This window comes from Pyrus communis, chromosome 2 (assembly GCF_041283825.1).
Source record: "Pyrus communis isolate YQ-2024b chromosome 2, ASM4128382v1, whole genome shotgun sequence".
Classification (NCBI taxonomy): domain Eukaryota; kingdom Viridiplantae; phylum Streptophyta; class Magnoliopsida; order Rosales; family Rosaceae; genus Pyrus; species Pyrus communis.
This window is the reverse complement of record NC_142566.1, coordinates 1,202,835-1,226,497: the sequence shown is the minus strand read 5'-3', so window position 1 is coordinate 1,226,497 and position 23,663 is coordinate 1,202,835. Positions and strand designations below refer to the sequence as shown.

General features: G+C 34.6%; 3 protein-coding genes across 3 annotated transcripts; 1 reads left to right on the top strand and 2 right to left on the bottom strand.

The window, feature by feature from the left end:
• Positions 1 to 1,940: 1,940 nt before the first annotated feature.
• Positions 1,941 to 10,272, bottom strand: LOC137746446 (polyamine oxidase 1). Its single transcript, XM_068486461.2, has 10 exons — positions 10,161 to 10,272; positions 9,822 to 10,071; positions 9,328 to 9,453; positions 9,039 to 9,100; positions 8,097 to 8,251; positions 5,777 to 5,920; positions 4,247 to 4,396; positions 3,095 to 3,349; positions 2,611 to 2,692; positions 1,941 to 2,510 (listed from the first exon to the last, which is right to left on the bottom strand). The coding sequence occupies exons 1-10, from the start codon at positions 10,210 to 10,212 to the stop codon at positions 2,293 to 2,295; spliced, it is 1,494 nt and encodes a 497-aa protein (XP_068342562.1). The 5' UTR covers positions 10,213 to 10,272; the 3' UTR covers positions 1,941 to 2,292.
• Positions 10,273 to 16,140: 5,868 nt separating this feature from the next.
• On the bottom strand, positions 16,141 to 16,599 carry LOC137748086 (uncharacterized). Its single transcript, XM_068488177.1, has one exon. It carries the CDS (start codon positions 16,597 to 16,599, stop codon positions 16,141 to 16,143), a length of 459 nt encoding a protein of 152 aa, XP_068344278.1.
• A 2,714-nt stretch (positions 16,600 to 19,313) lies between these two features.
• On the top strand, positions 19,314 to 19,775 carry LOC137748087 (uncharacterized). The gene is made up of 2 exons (XM_068488178.2): positions 19,314 to 19,569; positions 19,639 to 19,775. Exons 1-2 carry the CDS (start codon positions 19,314 to 19,316, stop codon positions 19,773 to 19,775), a joined length of 393 nt encoding a protein of 130 aa, XP_068344279.2.
• The last annotated feature ends 3,888 nt before the right edge of the window (positions 19,776 to 23,663 follow it).

Below are 23,663 nucleotides of genomic sequence, written 5' to 3'. Positions count from 1 at the left end.
GAAGCGAAGAACATAATATTCTTCCAATTCAACAAATGTAAATCCAAATTTTTTTTTTTTTATAATTTCAGGATTAATCCACAATTAAAATCAAATATAAACAAGTTAAAAAAAATGAGTGCAAATTCCAATTTCAATCATTAATACTAGGGTAAATTATATTTTATTCCTTCATGTGTGCAATTGCAATTTTATACAACATTTTTATAAAATTTCAATCTCATACGTTTAGTAATTATTTTATTTTGATTTCATACAACTGTTAAAAAATGTGTTAAGTTAGTCATTAAGTGACGACGTGTTAACAGTGAGTTCTACAATGCACAACCATATTCTCAATTGGCAATCACTTAGAGTCATTTTTCTAAAAATCCATGTCTAGGCGCTAGGCGGCTGGTAACCGCCTTGATTAGTCCCTAGACATTTGAAAATTAAGAAAGTGTGCCTAGACCCGCTTAGGTGTCCGCCTAGCCCGCCTAAGCACCCGCCTAGGTTGCGATCCTGACTTAGACAAAAAATTGATAACTTTCATTTTATATTTTAATTTTTCAATAAAATGTAAGAAACATATTGAATACTTGGATAAATACTCCTTATATGCTTGTTCCCCATGTTTTCAATATATTCAAATATTTTATATTTTATTTTGCAATTTATATATCCTAGTATAATTATGTGTGTTTTTTAAGTAAAAATAGGCATTTATTTATACAATACATAATAATTAAATCCACCTAGTCCTTTAGGCCCAGCCGGCCGCCCAATTAGTGCTTAGCGTTTTTTAGAATCTTACTTAGAGTTAGATGTAAATTCGTAAGTAACTCAGATGTAGCCTGCTTCTTTTAATGGCATGAAATAGTATATACTGTTTTCTCCTGCAATTAGTTGTCTAATCGCCATCATCAATAGTTAGCAAAAATAAAAAGACAGAAACTTGGAATAGGATCCTCTCCTAAGCAAATGCTCGGGATCCTCATGAGTAATCAACACGAGCCGTTGGATTTTGATTCAACGGTTATAATTATTATAACTTTTAGGAAAACCCCATATTTGTAGCCGTTGGATCAAAATCCAACGGTCCGTGTTGATTGGTCATGAGGATTCCCAACATTTGCTCAGGAGAGGATCATATCCCCAAAAACTTAGCATAAATTTGAATAAATCAACTTGTCATTTGTAGGTGTGAGAGTGGGTTTTCATCAACGTAAAATTTGAATGGAATAAATAAGTACTCGTCTCAAGACCCAACCGATGGTTTCATCAACTTTAGACTCAACCACTATTTTTGCTAGTTTTGGTCTTGGACCCAACCGTCCTCAATGCAACAAACATTACAATACTTTGATGCGTTAGGTACTTTTTGAGATTTTATTACTTTAAACATATTCACTTAATAATACGATTTAGTGATATTTCTCTAAATAAGTGAAAACTTTTAAGTTTGAATGGCGTGGATGAAAGTTCAATATCAATTTATTCTCCCATCCATCAGGATAAATATATCTTTGTATTAAAAAACAAATCCTGGATAAGAAAATTGCACAATGGCATCCAAACTTCTTTTAGTTTTGTGCAGCTATTTAAATGTCACTTAGTACTATGATATAGTGAGATGTCTCTTCTCTTATAAGTCAGAGGTCTTAAATTTGACTCTCGTAAATAGCGAGTTCAATACCAATTTATAATTAATGGCACATTGTGTGGCTTAACCCGATTATTCCACCCTTTAACTTCATATTGTGAGGCTCTTTTGGGGTGTCGTATCAATACAATTACTTGAAAAATCAGGCCAAGGAGAACCGGGATCTAAAACCCACTCACACTTGGGCTGGAATCATAGACCCACAAAACAGTAGCCCACAGAAGAATGTCTCCAAGGGAAACCAACTGTTTTCTTGACATGATGAAAAATTTGATTAAATACAAATGCTAAGAGAAAATGAGAAAGATTGTTTCTTTTGAAACTAACATTCAGTACCAGTACAATAGAACCTGGTTCCTACGGCCATCTAGCTCTTCCCTTCGTTTCATGGCCTACTATTACATGTGTATACCCCCATACCATTTTCATCCCGCATCCGAAACCCTTTAACCTCCGTTGATTCTCCCCTTCCTATACCATTATGAACCAAACAACTATCACACAAACCCAGCTTTGTTGTCCCTCCCATCATTCTACATTATAAACGGCATCAAGGATTATATAGAGATTGTATTTGAACCCATCTCATGATCTTTCTCGATGCTTATTTTTTGGTTTTCGGTCACCAATCATGGTGTTTTGCCTATAACCTATTCATAACATAGCTCCGGGATGCCAACTTTGCCACTTAAATATGATCTTTTAGGAATATCGCATTTGAGACTTGAGACAGCATCGTTCTGTGTCAAACTTAATGAACCAGTCAATGCAAGCAAGGGTTCTAACAAAAACGCTTGGTTTTCACTCTCACTAGTCCTTTCCTTCTCCTTTTCCATTTCTTCCAGCAACGCTTTACCAGTCTCAATACCTATTGATCATCAAGCAACATGACACAAACAAGATGTTACAACTTGTGTTTATAATTGGAGGCCTATAATCTCCGAAAGAACCTTAAATTAATTGATTACCTGCAAGGTGCCCGCCATGGACATAACCACTAAATTTTTCACTTGTGTGTTCCCCGGTGAAGAAGAGGCGGCCTACTGGGTTCTGGTCATAATACAAAAAAAGCAGCGTACATAATGTCAATTCATTTCAAAGTTTGTTATAAGATTGAGACCTTCTCATCGATCAAGGGAAAAATACGAAACGATATCAAATGCTCTTTAAGTGAGCAATGATGTAGCTACACTTCTAATTTTTCTCTCTTATTTTTCATGTACGAAATGTCTTAAGCCATGATGTGGCACACCATGTGACTAGACAACTAATTCACGCTACATGCAAAATATGCACGGGTGGATCTTAATGGCACGTGTGGCAAACCGCATGCAACCGTATCATGGTGTAGGAGCTTCCAAATTTCACTAGAAGAGGAGCTTCTGTGAAAAACATTAAGTGAAATTGATCTATGGTGAAACAAAACGTTTAGGAGAGAGAGAGAAGGCAAACCTTGATGTCATGAACGAATTGGTTATGAGAGATCATAGGGAAGTTACTGTAGCTGCCGCGCTGGAATCTATTGTTCCACCAGCGAGGTACAAGTATATCAGTAGCTTCCGGAATGTCCGGCCCAAACATGTCCTTAAGAGCCGCCATGGCTTCATTCAACGTCTCCTTATCAGACTGAGCTTCCACACGCTTTGATTCCCCATTCGTCAACGTCACGACCAGCATATTGGATCCAGGATAAGCATTTTCCATGTGCTGATGGCATGGCAACAGATTAGCAGCCAGCTTGGAGAGAATATGGTTAGTAGTAAAGTTAAAATATACTATAGTTATCAGTCTCGCATATTTTATTTTATTTGTCATAATAGTAGTTCAGAAAATTTCCACATATATCGGTCAAATAAGTCGTATTGTAAGATGAAAGATAGTGACATCCCACAATGCCTCCATAATATGTACAGTTTCTCTCCTAATAAAACCAAAGAAAATGATTTTAATAATATACACATTTGAGATTTGATTGACGTACGCATTATACAAACTTGTTAATCGTAGCTTCATGAAAGGAAGAACCATTCAAACTAATACTGCGAGAGATACTAGTTTATTAATCATAACAACAAGAACAACAGGAATCAATATTTGTTACCTAATTGTAGACGGAGATATTTTTACAAACTAATGCTAAAACACATGCAGCATACTCTCGACAAGGTCACTGTCAAGTTTCATAACCTACTGAGGGTTATCTAAAATGGAAGAAATGTGTAATTTTATGTACTAACATTGGGGAAGCATCCTATCAACTCAAAGTAAAATGACAGCTCGGTCATACAGCAGACAGCCAAAACATGAATATACAAAGTGAAGATTGTGTTTAAAGATCCTGTAAGTGCGCAATCGTAAATTTTGTTGTTTTCCAAAGGTGCATGAACCACAACACTTGGCATGAACATTTGAAATGTTGTCATCTTCTGATCCTTGACGAGGACCATTTATTTACTAAATTAAACAAGTAGTAGTGGCATGAAAATATGACAGGCTAGTTGGAAATTCAGTGCACAACACAACATATGGAATCTATTTATCTGCTGGAAATGAAAACTCATATATTGTTAGCTGGCGTCGAGAATGACAAATATTTAAACCAACCTGCCAAAATGTGTAGTAGCCTCTCCTCTCATGGGCATAGAGGAAGAACTCTTGTCCTGGTCCACAAGGCCAGAACTTATACGGGAACTTCAGAAAGATCTTCGTGTATACAATAACATCACATTTCTGTATAGCCTCTGTTTTCCACCTCTATGTTGTTTAATTCATCAAGTTAGCATGATTTCAAGCAAAGTACACTAACAATATCAAAAAGAGACTTTGAATAAGATGCGCTTTCAGTCATAGGGTCACAACCAATGTAACCATGACCAATTATCTACCAGTTTCGTTAAGTTAAAACAGGAATTGCATCATCGTTACTAAATATGCCTAAGCAGACGAAACAATAGTGTATGCATAAGTATAGATCTTATACTCCAGGATACAGCACGAAAAGGTATAGATCATATACAATGGGCTCAAACGGCAATCACGCCACAACTGCATAGTCAGATAGCATATAATTTGGACTACCAACTACTCTAAGAATTAGCTGCTAAAATGTATGGTGCAAAACATGCAGATGATTATTCGACAATGCTTAACAAAGGCACAAGTTGGGAACGGTTACATACAAGCCCTAACAACCATCAAACAACAATAAGCAATAAGTAAATCCAATCCCACCCAATCAAAACTCGGAGATCCTTCTATATTATCTTATCTTTATAGCACCAGCCACTGCTACTTCACCGTTGTTACATCTAACCGTTTAGAGTCATGAATGCATATGCACTACCTAATGTAGTAAGGCAAATGAAATGATGTTACCGATCACTTTTCTTTCCTTGATTATTTAACCCCGCTATTAGTAAAAGAGATCTAAAAGATTATCCATTCTACCCCAAGAAACTAAGGCAGAAGCTATAGAATACAATTCTCTTTTTTCTTGTCCACCGCATTCAACACCTACAGGCTACATTTAGTGAACCAAGCAGCAAGGCACAGCCTACATTTAGTTAACCTATTGGCACGCAAATGGGTTAAAATTCTGTAGATCCTAAGTCCATGGTATTGGCAATTTGGCATTTGGCATATAAAAAAACAGATTCCTAATCTTTCTCTTGCGTCATCAACCAGTGAAACTTATTTAATGAGCCCCGCTATCCATAATTTCTGACTCTTCATCTAAATTGCATTCAATAATGCGGACCACACCTTAAATATACCAAGTAAACAAATAGGAAACTCCCATCTAAAGGGACCCATATGTTGGGGACCTAGCCCTTGAGATCCCGCTATATCTTTACGTTGGACAAAGACTTTTCCCCATTAATGCAAGTAAAAATCAGTGTGAAAAGCATGAAGAAAGAGAGGGGCATAAAATCCATGACCAATAGCTAAAAGCTACGCCCACGTACTATGTTGGTAAGGTTGTGGTGGCAATTGAGTCCAGTGACAGACATACATGCAGAAGAGTTGTGAAGGCGGCTGATGTCATGTGAGCAAATTAACATATAAACACGTAATTGGCAAAGATATGAATTAAATCATTTCATTGAAATGATATGAACACAAAAAGAGACGTACGGGTAAGGGTGGATTGAAAGCAATGAGGTTGCTTTGGAGAACACCAATGCTAACTGACAAAATCATGTAATTTGCTTGGAAGACGCAACCATCCTCCGTCATTACCGTAACGCCGTTTCTCGAGTGCTGCAAGTCCCGAACAACCTGCCCCAAATCAAGCTTGGCTTCATCTTCTCATAAATGGATAATAGTAAAAATATTTATACAACCATAAAAAGTAGGGAATTGTTATTAACTCTAAAAATCTCATTCTACACTCCAAAATTTCTATATTTGGAAAGAAAAATACACTGTAGAATGAGATTTTTGAAATGTCAATAATACTTCCCAAAAAGTAACATGTGAAGTTCCCATAAGATCTTGAAATTCAGAGATGAAGGGTATTTATAATACATATTTAAATTAAACATCTAAAAAACAGCCATTAAATTATTTAACTTAATGAAATTTAACAGCTGTTGTTCATATGTATAACTTAAATATGCATAAGAGAAAATTCATTCAGAGATGAGAGGGGAAAGATTTATTGAAACGGAATCTGCTCAAAATTCAAACCATTAGCCCATTTATGTTAGTTTTTAAGTTACAAGGAAACAAGAAAAAAAATGTTGCATAGAACGCTGTCAGTCATTGTAACTATTCAATCTATTAATATCATGTCGTGCAAATTTGTCTCCATATTGCACCGAAGCGCCACGAGGTCTGTTTCATGCAGACTGCTCAATGAAACGTGACATGAAATCTGTTTATTTCAACAAATGAGGAGGGGAAGACAGCAGCCCATGAACTGGACAAAAATTTGACAGCACAACACTACTTCCTATTATCTTGCTCTTGGGGTCTACAAATGTGAGTGGTAAAAGCCAAAAGGGTTTTAAAGGTCTCAAGGATCGCGTCTCTTCATGTATGTACGAGTTAAAACCAAAAGAGAAAAAGAAAGAAAAGGTTTCGGATCCGCTCGGAGGTAAGTAATTGTGCAAATGGAAGTCAAAGAAGTCACGCAATTTTCATATAACAATGTATACGAAAAAAACAACCACCATTATTGGATAAAATTGTGTTAGTCACATATTTATTTTTATTTTTTACATAATTTTTTTTAATTTTTGGCTGTTGAATTCAATAAATTAAAGAAGATCAATGAACAAAAATTAATAAAGTATGTTAGAAGTAAAAATAAGTATGTGAATGATCCTACCTATTAGATAATGGATCTCAAAAAATGACAAAAAAAAGTATATGCAAAGTTTCATGGGTGGATAATTGCTTAGAAAAGGCAAACTTATGATTTATCTACGGTAAATAAATAAAAAATCGAAAAATATTTTTTTAAACAAACAATAACGTGTAAGTTGTTACATATTAAAAAAAAAAAAAAAACCATGTGGATCAAACTCGCAATCAAGTGCATAGGAATTATTTCTTTTCGACATTACTGTAAAGCATTATCTACAAAAAAATATCTTATCTTGGGAAGCTAAAATAAAAATTCTATGAACACGTGCAAATACAATAATATATAGGGTTGTGTTATCCACAAATCAATTTTTATTTTTTAAACACTCTTAATTTTCAGTCATCAAATTAAATGAATTGAAGAATATCAATGAAAAAAAAATTAACAAGAGTGTGAAAAATAAAATGGTGTGTGTGAATAGCACTAATTCACACTAAGTTACTAATGTATATAAGGTAATGCTAGAGAGACTAAATTTATAGATTAAATTTTATAAACTAAGTGACATGGAAGTTGATAATTGAATTATTATTTAAGTGTTAATTAATGTATTTATTTTTTTATTAGTGTTATATTATTTAATTTTTAAATTTAGTCTAAAAAAATTGCTAAAAAGAAACAAAAAAAATTAGTTGACCCTCGAAGAAAGAAGGGTGTATGTTACAATATAATAATGATAGGTATCATATAATTTCATAAAACAAAAGAAAAAACAGCTTTCAGAAACGTCATTATCTACAGACTGCAAAGCTGGGTCAAACTCAAGAAGAAAAGGAAGACTGCGTTTGCATACAAACAAAGCAGGAATCCAGAGTTTTCCCCTCCCACTTTCTCTTCCTTTATTTGTATTTTACTCATATCCGTCCATATTTTTTTCATCCTATTATTGGGTAGAGAAAGCGAATTTTGCAAAGCTTTACAGCATGACCTTGTAACGCAGCAAAGATTAAAGCCTTGTACGAAGGATAAGTCAATGGACTAGAAATTCATTATTAATAACATCTTTTCTTTAAGCAAATCGAAATGATTGGGCAAAGAAAATAAGCTAAAAGGTGGAAAACGAGAAGGATGAGATTCTGGTACCTTATTGAACTTGAGACGACTGTCCAACAGTTTACCCTCAGATGTAAAGAGAAAATCTTCAGCCATTTTGTACAGCATATGCTCATACCCTCTCTCATCCACAACCAAAAACTCTCGTTCTCCGTAATCCAAAAAGGTTGATATGGGCTCTACTTCTGCACCACAATCAAAATACTCCATTTCTCAAATTCACAATTCATAATCAAAATAATTTTTTTCCAAATCTTATTTGTCGTTTTCATTATATAATATAGTACTTCAAAAATCATTTTCTAAAACATTACCAACCTTAATTAATTTACATCTAACAATCTCCAAAATAAAAGAACAAGATTTCCACATAAATTATAAGCAAATGGCGCTCTCTACTACAGTGGTGGAAAGAAATGTTGCCTTCTACCACGACGTGGATTCAAACCCCGTTCCTTACTTTAACATCTAATCCAACAAATTTATTGTTTAACAAAAAAAAATATAAATTAAAAAACAAAATTCCTTTATGTGCCGCCCAGAGAATCAATTGCATTTTTAAAACAAGACCCTTTAGTTAAAATAGTTATTGAGATCTACATAACTCGTCACTTTGTTGCATGAAAATTAAAATCAGTAAAAATAATCCCTGAGTTTGTCCAACGCAAATCATTTTGATCATTTTATGAAAAATCTATCAATATTCCTGTTAAGTGATGAGGTTGGTTTAACAAAAACACTCTTAAAAAAGTGGTCACGTGGTCGTTCACGTAACAATTTAACACAAACTCAAAGACTATTTTTATCAACTTTCAATATCAAAGACTTAAATGAGAAATTATGATAACTCAATAATCATTTTGACTAAAAATCTTTAAAACATCACTAGAAAATAAAAAAAATTGGGAATTTCATGTTCTTGTCTCAGCACCCAAACAGAAAATTGACCGAGGAGGACCTGTGAAAACTAACCTGGCATCTCAAAATCGTGTAGGGTGAAGTCAATGGCGAGCTCTATCGGCGTTTTCTGTGTACTGGACAAACCACACCCATAAACAAAATAATCAAATTCCACACGACTAAAATAAAATAATTGTGAATAATATACAAAATCAACAGTTTCAGGTCAATTTCGCGGAAATTACCACAAAATACAGAAAACGCAAATAATAAAAAATAAAACTAATATAAAATAATAATAATTTGAAAAAATTGGATTTGTTAATAAGTAGAAGCCAAAGCGATTGAGAAAGGAGATTACGTGGGCGGTTCGGTGACATTGGAGAAATCGCCGCCGCCGGCTTCCAGCTTCTTCAGCTTCTGCACCGCCGACTCCACTTCTTTCTTGTACGTCTCTTCCACGAGTCCTCTAGGAAATATCTTCCCGCTGAAAGAAAAAAAGAAAAAAAAAAAGAAGTAAAATACCCAGTTAACTCGGCGAGTTCGTTATTAATAATATTCTCCACCCGCGGCGCAGTTTAGGAACAAACAGTCCACGTGGACGCTAATTTACCCCGGTCGTGCCAAAACAAATAGTTCACCGCCGGCGCAGATTAGCAGCAAAAAAAATAAAAAATAAAATAAAATTCTAAAGTGTGACGGTATGACAAAAATGTGGAGGCCAATTAATTCTCCAACGGCGCAAAGTAGCACACAAACGTCGTGGAAGCTAAATAGAGGCGGCGAAGCGAAAATGCAGGGAAAAAATTAGCTAAATAAATGAATGAACCGAAGAGAAACGGCGTCGTAATGGACCTGCGATCGTAGATGTTGTAGCGAGCATTACTGTAATCGGAGAAGATAGTGCGGAGATTCGATTTCCGGGCGAGGTCCAAGACCGGGTTCAACTCTCTGCCTCCGACTCCGACTATCCAACCGGCGCCAAGCTCCACCGATACACCACCGAAATCCTGTTTTCGGATCCTGCCACCTATACGGTCGGAAGCTTCCAGAATCACCACGTCCTCCACGCCGTTCTCGATCAATACCTTCGCCGCCGATAAACCTTTCAATAAGAAGAAATTAAACGGACGAAGTGAGAAACGAGATTTAAAATTAGGAATTGGAAAATCGACGGTGGCGATTGTCACTCACCCGAGACTCCGGCGCCGACAATGATGACGGAGGAGCGAGAAGGGGAATCCATGAGAGAGAGAAGGGCGCTGTGTATATCGGTTGGCTAGAGAAGCAGAAAATAGCGGGAGTCGGTTTATATAGTTTTTTTCACTTTGACTCGTGAGGGCGTTTTTGTCTTTTCACTTTGACTCGTGGACGTGGCGTAGGGAAAGTAGCAGGAGTTTTCGTTTTGGGTTCGATATTCAGGTATATGTGAGGGTGTTTTCGTCTTTTCATTTTGACGTGCGGTAAATGTGTGCTTTACGTGATCTCCCACGTGTTAGGCACGTGATCCATAACCGTTAAACAGAAAGGTGAAATCCATAACCGTTGTTCCTACGTTACGACGACGAAACCAATTCGATAAAATCCTCAATCGAGTAAAAGCTTATTATTATGTCGACAAGTCAGTCCAAATCTTATACGACAATATAAGCTTACAGTTGAAGAGGATGTTGTTTTGATAACGATTCATGTGAAAGTGTTTATGTTTGAAAAGGTTTTGATTCAAGTGTTTTTTTGTTTTAAAAGTACATGAAGTCTTTTTTTTATGATTCATTTGCAGTTTTACTAAAGATTAATTTCAAAAAAATTCTAATTAAAAATGTTTTTAGTTATTTTATAAACACTTTCAGACGAGTTATAATATACCTATTAGCTTTTGCTGTCAAATTTATTAAATGCATGTTTAATCAATGATCTTAAGCTAGAAATCTTTTTCAATGTGACTTTTTACGATAATGCATAACTTTTATTAAGAGGCGAGAGAGAGTTTGAAATTATTATAATAATGTAAGGGAGTAGGAATTTTTTTTTAACAAGGATGCTTGAGAATGTCAATCCTTATACTTTTTTAAACCACTAGTATAACTCAAAGGGTAGTATTTTTACACTCTTTATTTTCCTTTATGCACTCTTAATTTATACCAAAAGAAAATAGTAATGGTGGAGAATAGAGTGTTAGATTAAAACCCTAATTCATATCCGGATTCAATTACAAGGATGCTAGATGGGCACATAAGCTTCAGTGATGGAGAATAGAGTGTTAGATTAAAACCCTAATTCATATCCGGGTTCAATTTACAATTGACTTAGGAGACAAGTAAGGTTAGAGTTTTATTATGATTATTTCTTGTGTACCAAGTTAAGTGGTAGTCCCAAATTTAAACTAGTGCAATTAAGTGAGAGGTCTAATGGTATTCCTTTCCACCTGTAAGTGAGAGGTCTAGTGGTATTCATTTTCACTTGTAAGTGTGAGGTATTAGCTAGGTTCAATTCTCGCCAAAGGTGAATTTGAACCACATTTTTGCTAGGTCATTATGATGCTTAGCCCACCCCTACCCCCTTAGTGTATATAATATCGTTTGTTCAAAAAGAAAATTAGTGCAATTAAGGAGTTCTCATGTGCTAAGAAGGCCTCATATACTTTGGTATTACATCCATAGGCTAGTAGGGCTTCAAGTAGAGTCTGTTTATGGGTAAGTCTCTATTAGATTGAAGCCTGTAAATACTTGAGGTCGCTGCTCACGCTGCAATCATCACAAAACCCTGAAACTCCCCATACAGTTCTTGTGACAAAGGTGCAATTAGTGAGTGGAAGATCTTGAGTTCATTCTAATTGCGGTTCACCATCTCTTTCATCATGTCGATCATTCTAGGTTAGCGTATTCATTGTGTTTTAATGGCATAAGACTTACATGAGGTATCAGAGCACAGTTTTGTGCTATTAAAATCATGAAGAACACGAGAAATCTCTTGATTCCACTAATTTAAATTCGGAATTATCACTTAACTTGATGCACAAGGACTACTCATAATTAAACTCTAACCTTACTTGTTTCCAATATCAACTCTGAAATCAAATCCAGATAGGGATTAAGGTTTGTTATACTGGCCATTTGAGTTGATTAAGACTAAGATTTCGACAGATTTTGTCAATGCTAAAATGAAAAGAGTAATGGTACGTGGACAATAAAGGAGTAAAAAATTACTCCCCCTTTAACTCAAACAACCAATTAAGTTGACTAGGTTCTTTACGAATACAGTTAATTTTACCATGAAGGATAGTCCTCGTCCCATATTGTTAGTATAACAAGGATTTCTTCCTATTAAAAACGTTACACTGTTAAAATAAACAGACGGAATCAACACTAACCACTAAGAACTATAGAACAATATTGGTTGAATATGGGAGGGAATCAATCAATTCAACGATCCAACTCCGTATAATAACAAAAATGAGTAGCACAATATCCTAATTTGACAACCGCCGGGGATCTCCCTTTGTAATGTTATTTCAATTTTCAAAAGAAAAAAAAAAAACAATTCAACCAAATACATCAACAAGTAGTGAATTGCTTTGGTAATAAGGAGTTTTTCAACCCTATGCTTTTCGGGTTAAAACCATTTCATGATCTACTCTTAAGCTATACTTGGCTCCAGCTTTAGGTTTCATTTATATATGCGAATTTTGGTATTGTATTCTTCTCCATTAGGTTGTTATATATGCCACCATTTCCACCATTACCGTCAACTTTCGTAGCCACTGTTACCTTCAACTTTGGTATATGCTCTTTAATTATTAACTCTCTCTTTTCCCAGTATTGCAAATGGGGAAATTGTTCGTCCATTGGCCTATGGCCTCCACTCAAACCCTACAAAATAAAAATAAAAAACAAACATTTATCCTCTAGCGACTTCGAATTTTTTGAAGGGACCAGCACAATAATGTTGGTTTGGACCCAGAATTTGGAATTTGATACTATGTGTAGAATGTGGAGGAAATGCAGATCGAGTGAGATTTTTATTTTTGGTCAAATGCCTAGCTAGAGAGATAAGAACGCAACATTATAAAAAGAAGTATATAATTTTGTTAGAGACAATTTCCAAACCGGATATGCTGTTTGTACATCTCCACTAGCTAGTAATAGTGAAAGCTAAATGAAGTTATAAGGAATATTTTTCTTTCTAATTCTATAATTTTAGGGTTATTGGAATGTCTAATTTATTTTTTTAGGAGTATTTCATCTTGTGTCTTCAAGCCTACACAGTGTTTAAAATATCCATATAGGTGGAAATATTGATTGCAAATTTACGAAAATATCGGTGGATATATTGATATCAGTTGTTTTCGATGAAAATTATATATAAAAGTTTGCAATGGGGAGGGTACAGTTAGATTTAGTCAAAAAATAGAGGAAATTTTCGTAAAAAAATTCAAAAGTTCAAAATTTGCGATGGATTCTGATAAAATTTATGCAATGAATTGGTAATACCGTCGATGTTCATTGATTTTTCTATATCTAGGCGATATAGGCTAAAATTTGCATTTCATCCCCTCCCCCCTCCCCCCCCCCCCCCCGGCTTTCTATATCGATCCTTTATTTTTCTGTTATTTCAACGAAAATGTCAACAATTTAGTGGATATTTAAATCATTGGTTATACACAAGCACAATATCGACATGAACAATATATGTAAAAAAATTCAAAAGTGGCTATAAATTATGTTCAGAAAAACTGACATTTACATATTATATGTAGTCTTAAATTCTAAACTACTTGATTTTGAGTTCTTCTTTGCATAGAATTTAACCTTAGGAGGACTATCTATATAGTTATTTTTCTATTAGTAACTTTACATAATGTGAACTGTGGAATTACAACCTAAAAATATCAAAGAATTTTATTTTATACCTTTTGGGACAAGTCAATACTGGGAAGAAAATAGTGTTTTCCACTCATGGAATGATGGGTTATAATTTGTCTCGAGGACAATTAAGAATTTCTCAATCTTTGGTCGCTCGGGTTCTAGGAAAGAAGTAATGGGATTTGGTTCAAAAAGCAAACATGCATGCATCACATCATTGTGAGATTTTTGTTGATGTTGAATAAATTTTTTTTTTAATATTTTTGAGGGAGATGTTGAATAAATTGAATTTGAATTCGTTGAAGGAAAAAAGTTGAATATGAATGGATTGTGTGAACTCATATATAGTCTCGTAGGTTTTCTATTTTTCAATCAATGCAGTGCTGGACTTAGTGCCAACTCACTTTGACGTCGTTCTATTAATACATTGCTCACACAGTAATGGTAACTTGAGTATCCGGATTAGCATGATTTTATCTTGCTCTGGAATATCTGTATGCACTCAAGGTCTTTTAACTGTTAGATATATATATATATATATATATATATATATATTTTTTTTTTTTTATGTTCTCGATCAAATATTTAACAAAAGTATAGAGTATCTGATACTGCAGAACACTATAAAAAAATCCATTTTTTATGTTTTCGACCAAATATTTAACAAAAGTCTAGAGTATCTGATACTACAGAACACTATAAAAAAAATCCCTTGAGGTAGTGCATTATTACTCCCAGCTGTACACACTTACACTAGTTGGCACCTACAAAATTTTTTGAGATTTGTTGGTGCCCTTAATTTCTTGCTCCTTATAAGTTATAAGATTACATATTTAGTCGGCTTCTGTTCTCATTTATTCATCTGAGCAAACCTATAAGAATTTTAAGCAAAAAATAAAAAAATAAAAAATAAAAAATAAAAAAAAATTATGAAATCATCATATTTAAAAAGTTATAATGTCCTGAGTTCAACTCTCGTGAATGAATACGAACGCTTTATTTGCATACTGAACCTTCATTCTTACTTAACAAAAGTCTAGAGTACCTGATACTACAAAACACTATAAAAAAAATCCCTTGAATTAGTGCATTATCCAACCCAGGGCTAGGCCAGAGGGCTCGTGAGCCCCACGAAATCTGAAAGGGCCAAAGGGCCAACAGGCTAGCCCAATCTAGCCAGCCCCTGGCTGGGCCAAAATTTTGATTAATCCTGTTGGATATAACCGACAGTAATAGTACTTATTCATGTCAGATATAACCGACAGGAATGGTTCCTAAGCAATTCCTACATCACTAAAAAATTTAAATTATGCCTTGGTTTATGAAATTTAAAAATTTCCTTTTTTTTTTCAAGCAATACCTAAGTCATTCCTACATCATTTCTCACATAATTTTCATCATTCCATACTGTCTCACTTCATTCTATTTCAGTTCTTCACATTATATTTTCTTACCTCTTCCAATAATTTTTCCTTCAATTTTTTCAATAACATTAAATAACATTAAACAATATTAAACAACATTAATTAACATTAAACAACATAAAAAAAATATTTAACAACATGAAACTTAAACAACATTTTGAAAAACATTTAACTACATAAAACTTAAACTCCAACTCCATGCTATTTTTGACCCAAAGATGTGCAACAAAATCTTGTTGTAGGTACTTGTTTGTGGCACGAGAACGTATCATTCTACAGCCTCATGTACTCATTTATAGAGATACTACAAATTCTTGGATTGAAAGGCAAATTAGGCCCATCATATATTTTTGCACGAGTCCTTCTTGACCTATTTGGATCCTTTTGGTCGTCATCGGACTCTCCATCAATATACCCATCTCGCTCATCCTCCACAATCATATTGCGTAATATGATGCAAGACATCATGATGGAATCCAAATTTTGTCGACTCCACCCTTTTGCCGGTTCGCTGATAATCTTCCATTATGCTTGTAGAATACTGAAAGCTCTCTCAACATCTTTCCAGTATGCCTCTTGGTGTAAGGTTAACAACTTTTCGGCGTCATTCCTAGGGTTTGGAATTGCTTGGACAAGTGTCGCCCACTTTGGGTAGATGCCATCTGCCAAGTAATACCCCATATTGTATTGACGATCATTGATGTAGTAGTCAATTTGAGGTGCTTTACCTTCCGTCAGGGTATTGAAAAGAAGTGAACGCCTAAGAACTATAATGTCATTTTGGGATCCAGGGACTCTAAAGAAAGCATGCTGGATCCATGTGTCATACGAGGCAACCGCCTCTAACACAATAGCTAGCTTTCTTGACCTTCCACAGAAGCCTCATTGCTATTTGGTGGGACAATTCTTCCAATCCCAATACATGCAGTCTAATGACCTTATCATTCCCGGAAACCCACGGTCTTCAGCTTTGCGAAGGAGCCGATCCAGATCTTCTTGATTTGGCTTGCGAAGGTACTCGTCTTTGTAAACCTGAACAATTGTGACACAAAATTGTTGAAGAGTTTCAAGGAATGTAGACTTAGACATACCATGTGTTTCGATCATCGATTCAGCTGAGGAACCATAGGTCATCATTTGGAGTGCAACAGTAACCTTCTTATAAGGTGAGAAACCAGAGAGGCCTGCTTTGTCCCGCTTTTGTCGAAAGTATGGATTGACCTGCTGGACATCACAAAGTACACGCTCAAAGACATGACACCTCATCCAGAAGAGACGTCTAAAATCCTTTTTTGTGTACACCAAGTTAGGGTTGAAGTAGTTGTTCATCAGATTAACATGCGTCATCGCTCTGTTTCGTGGTTTGTAAGAGCGACCAACAACAGAGCCACCCCATTTAGGTTGTTGCATAGTTAGCTAACACATCATGGCCGCAGCTATGGTTGCTGCTATGTTTTGTGCGTTGCGCCATATTTCATCTTCTTCATCAGACTCCTCATCTTCTCGTCTCATCTGTTCCCATTTTCTTCTAATTTGGAATTGGATGAGGACCCCCAGTTGGAATCCGAAAAGGATCCAAAGTTGTAATTCATTGCAAACTTAAATTGAAAGAGATTGAATTGAAATAGATTTCAAAATTGTGTGAATTGTAACCCAATATCCACCCTATTTGTAGCCCAAAAAATTCAAATCCAATGGCTAGCTGATGTCACTTAGTCGTTGGATTTGAATTTAAGTTGTAGTTTTTAAATAATAAATTATGTTTGGCCCTTTGTTCCTCGGTTGGATATGAAGACAAATATGATCATATACTGTTCATTAAAATATTAATATCTTGAAGGGCCAGAGGGCTAAAACGAGGGCTCGTTTTAGCCCTCTGGCCCTCCAAGATATTAAGACCATCTCCAACCGCAAGGTCAAGAGGGTTGAAAAACGCCCAAAAACAGTCTCCAACTAAGGGCTAAGCCAGAGGGCTCGTGGGCCCCACTGAATCTGAAAAGGCCAAAGGGCCAATTGGCTGGCCCAATCCAGCCAGCCAGCCAGCCCTGGGCTGGGCCAGAAATCATAGCATTCCTGTTGGATATAACCGACAGCAATATATATATATATATATATATATTCTTGTCGGTTATATCCGACAGGAATGTTGTGCCAAATTTCAAATGCAACGACTAGCTGACGTCAACTAGTCGTTATTTTTTAATTTTGTTCTTTTTACAGTTTTATTTTATTTTTATTTTTTTACAATTTATTTTCGTAGAATTTCTATTTTTAAATTCTTTTTGTTTTGTATAACTTCTATTTTACAAAATTTGTTTCATATTTTTTTTAAATTCTATATTTTTTTCCTATAACTTCTATTTTACAAAATATGTTTCATATTTTTTTATAAATTCCATTTTTTTTTCCTATAACTTATATTTTACAAAATTTGTTTCATATTTTTTGAAATTCTATTTTTTTCCTATAACTTCTATTTTATAAAAAAAATTTCATATTTTTTTTTAAATTCTATTTTTTTCCTATAACTTACTAAGCCATTATATTACATTAAATTAAATTAAGTAACATGAAACAACATTAAACAATATGGAACAACATTGAATAATATTAACCAACATAAAAATTATACAATATAAAAAAAAAACATTTAACAACCTAAAACTTAAACAACATTTTTAAAAATATTTAACAACATAAAACTTAAATGCCTACACCATGGCTGTTGCATTGTTTTGTGTGTTGTGCCATGCTTCATCTTCTTCATCAGACTCCTTATCTTCTCGTTTCATCTGCGCCATTTTTTCTTCCAATTCGGAATTGGATTAGGACCCCCAGTTGGAATTCGAAGAGGATCCAAAGTTGGAATTCATTGTAAACTTGAATTGAAAGAGATGGAATTGAAAGAGATTGAAATGAAATAGATTGAATTCAAAGGTGTGTGAATTATAGCCCAATATCCAACCTATTTATAGCAAAAGAAAATTCAAATCCAACAGCTAGCTGACATCAACTAGCCATTGGATTTGAATTTGAATTTGAATTTTTTTTCGGCCAAAATTTGTAAAAAAATATTAACAAATTCTCATTTTTTTTTCCTATAAATTTAAGTTGTTGTAGTTTTTAAATTTAATTTGTAGTTTTTAAATTTAAGTTGTAGTTTTTAAACATAAGTTGTAGTTTTTTAAATTTAAGTTGTTGTAGTTTTTAAATTTAAATAATAAATTATGTTTGGCCATCAGTTAGAGACCCTTTTTTGTGATAGGGTTAAAACGAGCCCTATGCCCATCAGTTGGAGATGAAGGCAAATATGACCCTATACTGTTCATTAAAATATTAATATCTTGGAGGGCTAGAGGGCTAAAACGAGCCCTCTAGCCAGTCTTCGGTTGGAGATGACCTAATATTTTAATGAACAGTACATGACCATATTTGCCTCCATCTCCAACTGAGGGTCATAGGGCTCATTTTAGCCCTGTCAAAAAATGTCTCCAACCAAGGGCCAAAGGGCCATAGGGACAAACATAATTTATTATTTAAATTTAAAAACTACAACAACTTAAATTTAAAAACTACAATTTATGTTTAAAAACTACAACAACTTAAATTTATAGGAAAAAATGAGAATATTATAATATTTTTTTTTACAAATTTTGGCCGAAAAAAATTCAAATTCAAATCCAATGGCTAGTTGATATCAGCATGACGTCAGCTAGCCGTTAGATTTGAATTTTTTTTGGCTATAAATAGGATGGATATTGGGCTATAATTCACACACCTTTGAATTCAATCTATTTCATTTCAATCTCTTTCAATTCAATTTCTTTCAATTCAAGTTTACAATGAATTCCAACTGGAGGTCCTCATCTAATTTTGAATTGGAAGAAGAATAAGTGTAAATGAGACGAAAAGATGAGGAGTTTGATGAAGAAGATGAAGCATGGCGCAACACACCATATGTGGCAGCCATGGCCGCGGCCATGGTGTGTCAGCCAACTGAGGAACAATCTCAATGAGGTGACTCTATTGCTGGTCGATTTTACAAACCACGAAACAAAGCGATGAAGCATGCCAATCTGATGAACAACTACTTCAAACCTAACTCGATGTACACAGAAGATGATTTTAGACGTCGCTTCCGGATGAGCCGTCATGTCTTTGAGCGTGTACTTCATGATGTCCATCAGGTCAATCCATATTTTCAACAAAAGCTAGACAGAGCAGGCGGCCCTGGTTTCTCACCTCATCAGAAGGTTACTGTTGCATTACAAATGATGGCCTATGACTCCCTAGCTAATTCAATGGATGAAACTCATGGTATGTCTGAGTCGACATGCCTTGATACTTTTGCTTAATTCTGTAACACAATTGTTTAGCTTTATAAAGAGGAGTACCTTCGCGAGCCAAATCAAGAAGATCTGGATTGGCTTCTTCGCAAAGTTGAAGACCTTGGGTTTCCGGCCATGATAGGGTCATTAGACTGCATGCATTGGATTTCAAAGCACTGTCCCACCGGATGGTAAATAGGCTTTAGCGGAAGGTCGAGACAGACAACTTTTGTGTTAGAGGCGGTTGTCTCGTATGACACATAGATCTGGCATGCTTTCTTTGGAGTTCCTGGATCCCAAAATGACATTACAGTTCTTGGACGTTCACCCCTCTTCAATAACTTGACGGAAGGTAAATCACCTCAACTTGACTACTACATCAATGGTCGTCAGTACAATATGGGGTATTACTGGGCAGATGACATCTATCCAAAGTGGGCAACACTTGTCCAAGCAATTCCAAACCCTAAAAATAACACCGAAAAATGTTTTACCTTACACCAAGAGGTATACTAGAAATATGTTGAGAGAGCTTTATATTTAATTTTAAATAAAAATATTTAAAATAATTTATAAACGCATGATATACGATAAACGAACACGATTTGAAGATCTCTGAAGATCCGGAGAGAATCCTCATTACATTCTTACAGCCTCTGAGGAAAAATCACTTGTTTAACAACTTTCCGTGTCGTATTCCTTCTTTTGCTTACGATTGCACGAAGGCCTACAATTTGTTTCAATACGTTCATCCTCCATCATTGCGCTTGCTGTGTATATTTTTGCCATAATCCACAGATAGATAGATCACGCAAAGTCGACCTCCTGACAGTGACCCCAAATGCCCAGGAATTAGTAAAAAAGATTTGAATCCCTAGTTTTGTTTTTGTTGTCAATGTCAATCACACTATGACATCAGTTATCCATGTGGTGTTAAAAGGACAGTGAAATTTACAAATACCCAGGAGTTAGTAAAAAGATTTGAATCCCTAGTTTTCTTTTTGTTGTCAATGTCAATCACACTACGACATCAATTATCCATGTGGTGTTAAAAGGAAAGTGAAATTTACATACGCAATGTTTACCTCCTACACTAATTTCTTACTATTAATCTTTTTTAATTCATTTGATTTTATAGTTAAAAATTAAAAAGTATGTGAAAAATAAAAATTAATGTGTAAATAAAACTATCGGTGTTAAAATGAGAAAGAAAGAAAGAAAGATAGCTCTATATATTGTTATTACGTACCAAATGTCCTTATTAATTTCCAAGAAACTAGTCTTTGTCATGTTCTTGTTCCACATCAATCAATCATCATTTTAGACAGTGAAGTGATTATGAAGCACTAGACAATATGACCTCATTTAGTATACACGATTCATTTTAGCCAGTGAAGTGATTATGAAGATCTCGACAATAAGGGCTTATTTAGTATAGATGATTGAATTACAATGAATAAGCGGTGGTTGTTAGATATGTTGAAAGGCAGTCAATCTTCATTTTAGGCAGTGAAGTGATGATGAAGCACTAGATATTAGATAATAAGTACTAAATTTAGCATAGACCATGGAATTAGAATGAATACGCCACTGTTTTTTTAGGTATGTTGAAAGAATAAACGAAAAATTGGTGACTAACCTGAAGGAAATTAAGAAATAGATTACTCAGGAAGAAAAATTATTCATTTCAATCCCCTTCTAATTCTCTTGAAATGAAAATTAATCTCCACAATATTATGAGTAATGTGTTGTATTTACTACACTTTCATATAACATTTGTACCACATTTCTAATAGAGGTATGACCTACCAACACATGTAGGTCTTATACAAATGTAATATGAAAAATGTGGTAAAAATAACATTTTTGCAATATTATTTTCTCAAATTGTATTGCTTAGCTGAAAGTTATTTATGTATAGCCAAGTCAGATAATAAATTTTTAATGTCATCTTACCTTTTATTTAAGGCCATTGAATTGATCTAAAGGCTTTGAACAAAACAAATATTTGTCCTTTGATACTACCTATTTAGTTACATACATCAATATATCTCAAAATTAAAGAATGATGTGTTTTAACTGGAGAAATCCTAAGAAGAACTTTTCAAAAATGGGACTTTCTACCGCATTATATTTTTGACATAATATTTTATAATATTAATACAAAAATTAACGTTAAAATATGAGACGTAAAAAAATTCATAAAAATTTTCTATTTTGAGAAAATCTCTTTAACATTTTTCTTTATTTAGATGAAAAAATTTGGCAAATAAATTGAACCTCCACCTTACTCAAAATTTTAAATTATTACTATAATTGTACCTACCAATTATGACTCAATGATTGCCCTATTATTAAATCAATATATAGAGATATCTTATTTAATTATTGTGCCTCCAATATTGGCCAAGGTTATTTTTTCCATACGAATAGATAGGATACCTTGTTCCATTTTCTCCGCTAACGTTGGAACACCATAAGCAATGAGTAGCACCTTGACCTTCGGGCCATGCTATATTAATGGTTGAGAATGGATTCATTATTATTTTTTTTACACTCCCTTGCAGTCGCGAAGTCATGTGAGGACGATGAGTGGTGACCGTCACTCCCCTTGCCAGGAAACAACATTGGAGATCTGGATTCGCCACTTCCCTTGCCGGAAAACCCATTGGTTCATCCTCTGTTTTTGTTGCTGACGGTGTTGGGTTATTTGTTCTGTTGCGCAGCAGCAGTAGATTAGCAAATTTTTTTATTTGTTTTTTGTTTTTTTGTTTTAAATCTAGGCCAAAACGATGTCGTTTTGGTCTGGTAAAAAACAAATAAATTTTTTTAAGTCAAACGACGCCTTTTGGATATTTGAAAAAAAAAAAAATTATATCGGGGAACCGCGTGCGTGTTGCCTTGTCCCCCACCCGTTTCCCCTACTTTCTTCAATCCCTCCCGTAACTAGGGGTGGGCATAAAAACCGCAAAACCGCATCGAACCGTAAGAAAAAAAACCGAAAAAAACCGTGTTGACCGGAAAAGTCAACTTTGAGTGAAAAACCGAACCGAACCGTTCAAATCGGTTCCGGTTCCGGTTTCGAATGACCAAGAACCGGCCGAACCGAACCGAACCGTTTTATTAATAATAAATAAATAAATTATATACACACACATGTCATGGTATAATAGGTTAAAAAATAGGTTGAAAAATTGTGTACAGGAGCTGCTGCTTCTTGCTTGCTCTCTGAAGTCTGAAAACTTGCAATTTGTTTCATCATTTTTTTGTTTGTTGACTGATTGACCAGTGCATATGTATTTTAGTTGTCTCTTTTTGTTGACTTGGTGCTACTACCAAAGACATTTGCATTAAAAAAGATGTGTTGTATGCAACTTTATGTAATCAGTTTTAGAAGATGTATTTGAATGCATAATGATTTGGTGTTCAAATAATTTATTATTAGGAACCGTAAACCGGCAAGAACCGAATCGGAACCGGTGTAGACCGAACCGTAAGGTTCTAGTCATAAATTTAAGTGGAACCGCACCGAATCGAACCGTTAATATATTTCAGTTCCAGTTCCAATTTAGGGGTGGAACCGCACCGAACCGCACCGTGCCTACCCCTACCCGTAACCCATTCACCAGTTAGACAGAGAGGAGACAGAGAGGTAAGGTCCCACTGCTCCCAAAATCCCAACGGAACAGAAAGGTTTTCAATTTCTGTTCCCGTTGACTTCTTGCTACCATCACAACTCACAAGCCACTCTTTAGCCACTGAGCCGTCGGCTCCCATTCTTTAAAGGTAAATTTTTTAATTCCTATATGTATAATCTCTAACCCTAATTAATTATTTAATACGAATTTTGTTTAATTGGTATAGAATAATATGGTAATGCACTAATATGGTTATTGGTTATTGATTATTGATGTGAATCATATGCTTCTATGATTATTGATATGAAATTATGAAATTATTTTTTTAGGGTGAAAATTAAATTTGAATTCTTGATGATTAGTTGAATTGATTAGTTGTATTCATATGAATATGATTAGTTGAGAGTCTAAGATTTTTTTTTTCTTTCCATTTTACAGTTACGTA